The sequence below is a fragment of the Macrobrachium rosenbergii genome, chromosome 16 (genome assembly GCF_040412425.1).
Source record: "Macrobrachium rosenbergii isolate ZJJX-2024 chromosome 16, ASM4041242v1, whole genome shotgun sequence".
Classification (NCBI taxonomy): Eukaryota; Metazoa; Arthropoda; class Malacostraca; order Decapoda; family Palaemonidae; genus Macrobrachium; species Macrobrachium rosenbergii.
The window spans coordinates 23,057,024-23,065,517 of record NC_089756.1 but is presented as its reverse complement, the minus strand read 5'-3'; the positions used below and the strand labels follow the sequence as shown (position 1 = coordinate 23,065,517).

At 33.3% G+C, this 8,494-nt stretch overlaps 1 protein-coding gene across 6 annotated transcripts in view; it reads left to right on the top strand.

Annotated features, from left to right (window-relative positions):
• LOC136847193 (uncharacterized) overlaps positions 1-7,774 on the top strand; it is a 479,536-nt gene extending 471,762 nt beyond the window's left edge. For 3 of the 6 annotated variants that reach the window (XR_010855650.1, XR_010855649.1, XR_010855647.1), the window contains one exon: positions 6,657-6,708. Coding sequence is in view for 3 of the 6 variants with exons in the window: in XM_067118628.1 (XP_066974729.1) it covers positions 6,657-6,844 (188 nt within the window). In the remaining 3 variants the exon portion in view is untranslated. Of the gene's footprint in view, positions 1-6,656 lie in introns of all 6 variants that reach the window. The other 3 variants (XM_067118628.1, XM_067118630.1, XM_067118629.1) reach the window with 1 other exon arrangement.
• The last annotated feature ends 720 nt before the right edge of the window (positions 7,775-8,494 follow it).

Here is an 8,494-nt window from a genome sequence, read left to right as displayed (position 1 = left end):
TACGCGCTATTTTTGACTAATGTAATTACAGTTATTTCATGATATACGAATGAAATTATGTATGTGAGTCACCTTAGATTTCTCTCTCTGAGAAAGTAACCTATTTCTAAGAGTACGTCTCTTCACGGCGTAAATGAAATTACAGGTTTCATCTAAATAAGAGGTTAATCTAATTGAATATCCAAAGATTTCTGTCTTTGAGAAATGTCTTGCCTTTCTGCATCTCAAAGAGATTATATCCTAGTTTACCCAACCTAATAGTGTTATTATTGCAAGACAGGTGAATGTCATAATTAAGTCGAAGGCTTCTAAAACTTTTCTCTTCAAGAGATGCTTTAAATTTTCTATATCGCTTTGATTTCGGCTTAATTTTACCTAACGGTATTATTCATATAAATTTTAAATTTTATCTAGTTTGATTTGTAAGGTATTAGCTGCTTAAATCGCTTCAATAAATGCCTTAAAATTTCTATATCGCTAAGATTTCGGCTTAATTTTACCTAACGAAATTATTTATATAAATTTTGAATTTTCTCTATTTTAATTTATAAGGTACTAGCTGTTTAAAAAATGTCCTACATCTCTCTGTCTTATATATAATTCCTAATTGTTGCCTGATCCAGTTAATGTTATTTCAAGAAAGACAAGTGCCATTATTATGTTAGAATTTCATAAAACGTCTTTCTTAAATAAATGTCTTCGATTTATGTCTACCTTTGAGTATGTCTTATTTTTTTACTTAATCTAATTGCAGTTTTTTATGGCCTATATATCATATTTCTGAATGTGAACGTCTTAGCAACTTTGATCGTATGACAAAGAATTATGCCAAATCTTTACCTAACGTAAAATCATGTCATATAATCATAAAATGAAAATCATGATTATATGTGAATGTCCTAAATTTTTGCATCTTAAAATTGTATGTGAATGTCCTAAGTTTTTACTTCTTAAAGAACCTAAACCAATTAAAACTGCGAATATAAATTTCAACAGGTGAATGATTCGAAAGTCGCTAACTTAATAACTGACTTTTAGATATGTCGAAAAAGTGTGTTATCTACAGTCTTGATAAAGATATTAAGATCCAATAATAAAATTTCATATGATCTCTCTTTTAGGCTTGATGCTAATGCACGCGAAGATCTTGAATTTTGATCTCACAATCTAACTGTAGAGGCTCGAAAATGGGAACTTCGTCGTATTTCTGATTTTGTTGTCCTTTCTTTAAGATAAAGGCTTTTTCTGTTTTTTTTTCCCAAGGGGGTCCTGCAATGATTTGCAGTAAAGAAAACTTCCAGTCCAAGTTGACGGATATTATTGATATTTGTTACATAATTGTCACTGTTATATTTATGTGATTTTGTATGTTTTACTTCTAAAATGATTATGATAATAATACTGATAAAAATAATTTAACATTATTGCTGAAAAAGGAGGAAACATACCTGTTAAAAAATGAATCTCACGGGCTTCAACAAATCTGCTGATAGGGGATGTCCCAAGAGGGAACGAGACATGGTTGTCCATTTGATAATATAATAAGTATTATTATTATTATTATTATTATTATTATTATTATTATTATTATTATTATTATTATTATTATTATTATTATTATTATATGAAGATGAACCCTGTTCATATGGAAGAAACCCACAGGGGCCAGTAACTTGAAATTCAAGCTTCTAAAGAATATGGTGTTCATTAGAAAGAAGTAAGAAGAGGTAAAAGGAAATGCTAAAAGAAGAGATCTCACTTATTAAAAAGGAAAAAAAAAGATTTACAAATTTATATGTATATAAGTGGATCATTGCTTCATTAGGTAAAATACTAGTAATAGTACTAATCATAAAAATAATCAGTTATTATTATTATTATTATTATTATTATTATTATTATTATTATTATTATTATTATTATTATTATTATTATTATTATTATTATTATTATTATCATTATTATTATTGCTCATGAAAATGAGGATACTTGAAATGTGAGTAAGGCATCTTCTTGGATCGAAATGTGACGTAATCATCTCTCACTTTACTGGATTTTGGGCCTCTCTGCGACCCACTGACTCTTGCACCAGACTGCAAAAGCGCATCGCAAGCTGCAACAGCATTAAACAAGACTGGGGCTTCAACTCTCTTTTATCCGGACTCAGAACCGCCTCAAGTACGAAAGCACTGACGCAATCAATCGCTAGCAATTCGGACGTTCATTAAGTAAAATTAAAAGGGGAACTGGTACGGAGTAGCCATTTTTCCTTCTCTTTTCGCTCATTTGCGCACATCATTTGCATTCTCATCACTTTAAGTACTGGATCTCATTTCGCCGTAAAGCATTGGAATATATACGACCTGTTACGTACCTGTAATTATAGAGCATCTCGCCGTAAATCTCGAAACGCGTCGAAGCCAGCTCAGATGTTTTGTCATTTCTATCAATTTAAATTAGACCTTATCGGTGGTTTTTTTTTTTTTACCATTTACATGTAGCGACGAGAGCTTATTGAACAACGCATTCGTCCTAAATGAAATTGATTCATATTTTGTCATTTGTCACTTTTATTCGGAATGGGACCACACTGGAAGACATATTTAAGAGACGTTGCCACATCCTCAGTTACATGTAGCGACGAGAGCTTATTGAACAGCGCATTAGTCCTAAATGAAATTGATTCACATTTTGTCATTTTTATTCGGAATGGGACCACGCTGGAAGACATATTTAAGAGACGTTGCCACTTCCTCGGAGGGGGAGAGGAGGACAGTTATGTTGTCGTTCCAGTACGCAAACAAACAATATTTCAAGAATGAATTACCAAATTTAATTCCCATATTTTATTCCAGATGCGTTTCATTTGATGCACGGCGCATTTTATGGGCGCTAATGCATTACCGGACAATGAACCTGATGCGAAGTGGATTAGGAGTTATGATGAGTATTGGACTTTCAGAAAGTGCTCGTTGAGTTAGTGACGGGAATGGGAATGGGAGATGACGCAGGTGTTCGTTCCGTCGATAACTGAACATGTTGCGTTTCTTGATCGAGTACTTAGACGGTTTATGGATTTATTTGGACTGAATATTTACACTGCTTATCTGCCTACCTATCCACCTCATTTATCTATCTATCTATTTATATATCTATCTACCTATCTATCTATTTGTCTGTCTGTCTATCTATATATATATATATATATATATATATATATATATATATATATATATATATATATATATATATATATATATATATTACATATATATATATATATATATATATATATATATATATATATATATATATATATATATATATATATATATATATCTATGACTCTGAGCATTGGAAGAGTAGCACCTCCAGGAGGCAGGACCTGTAAAGAGGAAAGGTATTATTCTATTTCAAAAAATAATAACTAAAAAGAAATTAAGATGCTGCGGGGAGATACAGCAAAGATAGGAAACGCATGATAGGGATCAGTTTAAAAAAGAGAGAGCTGGATGTCTTCACACTCAGTGAAACAAAAGTGAAAGGGCAGCGAGTGTGTGTGTGTGTGTGTGTGTGTGTGTGTGTGGTGAGAGGGAATAGCTGTAAGAATACAGATGTGTTAGGTCGAGAATTATATGTATGGGTGAGATTAACTGTAGCGGGAGATAAAGTTTTGATAGTGAGTGTTGTATGAACTAGGAATTCGAAATCAGTGGAATGATAATAGAATGACTGGAATATCTGAATCTATATCTTTCTCAGTTTGAGGAAATCACGAACCGGTGGCTGAGTTCGGTGATTTTACTGTAAAGGTAAGTCATGGAGATTGAGACTGCATTTTGGACGGATGAGGATTACGATGAGAGTGTATGGTATAGAAGGTGAATTGCTATTTGCAGTAAAATAGTTTAAAATGAAAGAGAAGCAGGTGTTAGTATTTGCAGGCGACGGGTAACTGGTTTGGTGTAAAAATGTCTCTGAGACAAGGGTTTGGTATATGTCTTTGGCTGTTTGTTATCTTTATGGACAGAAGATTAGATGTGGGTGCGAAATAGCAGGACAAAACAATGTCATGAATGGAGCGCTAAACGTCCAGTGTTTGCAGATGACAAAATGGTTTTGGGGGACAGCGAAGAGAAATTGCAGGGGCTGATAAAAGATTTTGAAAGGTTTTTGGTAGGAAGAAAGGAGAGAGTAAATGTGATCAGAGTAATGTTATGATGGGAAAGGAAAACCAGGAAAAGGAAGCCATGAAATATATTGTGAATGGTGGAAGAGTAAATATACTGGGTGATGCCAAGATCAGAGAAGATGTGAATCTCAGAATAAGTGAAGCAAGTCATGTATCGTACAGAAAGAGTGAGAGAGAGGGGAAAGAGAGAGATATAATCTTTGCAAAGATTGCGTAATGCATCCACCAATACAAATTATCCACTAGAATTGCTCTTAATCTATCATTCGTGAATTTTAAACTGCCAATAGGATATTTGAGATGTATACAGCTAAGATTTATTTCTAATATGTGATCATTATTATAAGCATATTTGCATCAATATAAACATACTATAAGAATATACCTCATAAGTAAGTCAACTGCCGAAATAAATCGAATTCAGTTATTTTTTCCTTATTAAACAACCGTCATTTTCAAAGGCAGAATTTCTTCAGCTGGAGTCTCCAGGAACTTGCCTGAAGTACTTTAAAGTTTTTTTGATGCTTTCTTATAATATTAATGACGCTGTTAGCCAGGATATGCTCAGCGTCTACCTGTTATTCTTCCATACGAATCCTTTCATCAACGGAAGTTATTTTTTTATACATTGATATGAAGTCATAAGTCATAAAAACAAACAAATAAATATAAAATTAAGTGTACATCAATCCAGGTTCTTTAAAAAAAATAAGAATGCACTCGGAAATCAGCAATTATAGAATACAAGAAAAAAAACTTTTTAAATGTCCATGAAAGTGGAAAATTGAGACTAGAGATAAAATGATAGATTTTACAAAGAATTTTGCTATTAAAATGGAGAATACTCAAAGTACTTTAGAAAGGGAATCATTGACTCAATTACAAATTTCCCAATAAGAAATAGTTCCAAAATCAGAAATAGAAATTATAAAAGGAGAAAATTATATTTTTTATAACTTTCTTGAGGGATGATAAACCCAAAGCTTTCCGGTAGTAAACGGTGAAACCTGGAGATCTTTTTTCCGATCTTTCCTAGATGGTGCCCCCCAAGGGTTTTAACCCGGTATGTATCCACTTTTGCGTCGTGTTTAGTACAAGACCGTTAGGGATTACCATAAAGACATAAACATAAATATCATAAAGAAATAAATATCATAAATATCATAAAGAAATATTATTCCTAGATAGCGACCCCCGAAAACCCTTGGGGGATGTACATACACATATGGCCAAAGCCTAAGCTAACTCATCGACCTACGTAAGACCTGGGGAAAGCACAGTAATAGTTGCTGATTACTCAATAGGTAGCCATATGTAGAACCCAAACGATTCATCCCTGCAGGGACATCAGTATTAGGTGCCAGCGAAGTCTATCAAGGACTTGAGAGGAAATTTAACCCGGTACCAACACAGTGGGAATCACCGTTGATACCACTAGGCTACCACTGAGCTATTCCTCTAGTGGTGATAATAATCATTTCAGATTTTGACCGTTTCATTACATGTACACAATTGTTGTTAAGATTTCTCTGCAATAATAATCATAATTTTGAATCGTTAAAGGGATAACACCTGACTGTAGCATCCGTCAGACTGAAACTCCTGTCCTGTCCCAACGTCCAAAATTCTCAGTCATTGAAGATAAGCTTAGAATTACCTGGCGTTGCTTCATGAAATGTCCATTCCATCACTCTCAGATGACATAAAAATGAAACACTTTTCCTCTCTCGGAAAAACATTCAGTTTTTATCAAACATAAAACGCCTATTTTCACTCGGCAATTGGAGTCGCGATTTTTACGCTAAATCAAAGCCCCAAAAAATATAATTTTTTTTTTCTTTGAAGGACCAGAACAGAATAGGTCGACAAAAACAGGAAGTGCGGCAAATGTAATTAACTTCCGGTGGGATTACGGAGAGCATTAAGTTAGCGTCTTCTGTAGAAAGATTTTTTTTTTTTTACGGAGAGTAAATAATGAGGTGTATGTGTATGCAAAATGTAATCCCTAAATGATTACCCTCCAGTGTGCTAAAGCGTCTTTAGCTAACCCCCATAAGGGCCTAGCTCCGTCAGTGCACCTCACGTGGTGCACTGCAGGCATTACTAAAGGCTGTTTGCAGTGTTTCTTCGGCCCTTAGCTACACATTTTTACTTCACTTCTATTCCCTCTTATTTCCCTCCATTTTGCTGTCCAACCATTCTTTTCATTGTCATGATCACTGAATGACTGAAAATGTCATATAAAAATTTTTAGTAAACATTTTATCTAGAGAGAAACAATGCGTGGTCAAGAAGCTCGTAGCTGACCGTTTCAGAGCATGTAAAGTATAATTTCTAAATTTTCCTGGTGTGTCAGACTCTGAATTTATACTTCACGTTTTCTTTAGTGATACAAAGATTAGATCTGAAACAAATGTGATTGTGAACAACTAGATAACACGATTTTTTTTCTCTCTTTTTACAGGACTTCAAGAACAGCACCTTCTGAGAGAAGCAGTTTTACCAGCCGACAAAGAACAGCTTTGGCAGTCGACAAATACAATTTTTCCAGCCGACGAGAGCAGCTTTGGTAGTCGACAAATACAGTTTTGCCAGCCGACAGGAGCAGCTTTGGCAGTCGACAAATACAGTTTTGCCAGCCGACAGGAGTAGCTTTGGCAGTCGACAAATACAGTTTTGCCAGTACAGATTTGTCGGCCGACAAGAGCAGCTTTGGTAGTCGACAAATACAGCTTTGCCAGCCGACAGGAGCAGCTTTGCCAGTCGACAAATACAGTTTTGCCAGCCGACAAGAGCAACTTTGATAGTCGACAAATACAGTTTTGCCAGCCGACAAGAGCAGCTTTGGTAGTCGACAAATACAGTTTTGCCAGCCGACAACAGCAGCTTTGGCAGTCGACAAATACAGTTTTGCCAGCCGACAAGAGCAACTTTGGCAGTCGACAAATACAGTTTTGCCAGTCGACAGGAGCAGCTTTGGCAGTCGACAAATACAGTTTTGCCAGCCGATAGGAACAGCTTTGTTAGCCGACAAATACAGTTTTGCCAGCCGATAGGAGCAGCTTTGGCAGTCGACAAATACAGTTTTGCCAGCCGATAGGAACAGCTTTGTTAGCCGACAAATACAGTTTTGCCAGCCGATAGGAGCAGCTTTGGCAGTCGACAAATACAGTTTTGCCAGCCGATAGGAACAGCTTTGTTAGCCGACAAATACAGTTTTGCCAGCCGATAGGAGCAGCTTTGGCAGTCGACAAATACAGTTTTGCCAGCCAACGGGAAGATTTGCCAGAAAAAACAAACACTCAGCAGTCTCTTGCAGCTTCCTTTATATTTTTCGCAGGATGCTAAAATGACTCCAGTCTTTACGATTTTTACTTTATCAGCATCCAGTTAAATTCCGGTAAATACAGTAATCTATATGTCTTTCTTTATTCTAAATCAAAGAATCCTTTATCAAATCAGTATATTGGAAAGTAAATGCTACAGGTATTGGCTTTCTATCAATAGTCAAGATCATAAGATGTGTTTATAATGAGGCGCTTGTTTTTCGTTGAGGTGGAAAATTCCTTGCCTTAAAAAAAAGATATATATATATATACATATATATATATATATATATATATATATATATATATATATATATATATATATATATATATATAAATTATATTCAGTATATATATAGGTTTATATTTATATATATATATATATATATATATATATATATATATATATATATATATATAAATTTAGCAAAGAGTTTTCCACCCTCTGTTATTATTTATTATTGGATTAAACTGATGCGATGTAGTTTTTCCTCTAACAGGATTACTAGCCCGTTTCTCCTTTCCGTGCATGCAGTAACTCATATGGAATAAAAACTTAAGGTAAGTCTTCATCAATAAAATAATTTTTTATGAACGCATTTTTATTATAAACCCTTTGATAACTGGAAAATAATACCAAAGGCTAGTTGTTGAATTACAAGTCATAATCGTTAATTAAGAAATGGGGAATATGTATATATATACATAAATATGTATATATAAATATAATATATATATATATATATATATATATATATATATATATATATATTTATAGTTATTGATGTCCCTTTATGAAGTATATATATATATATATATATATATATATATATATATATATATATATATATATATATATATATATATATATATATATATATATATATATATATATATATATATATTATATATTTATATATATATATATATATATATATATATATATATATATATATATGTATATATATATATATAT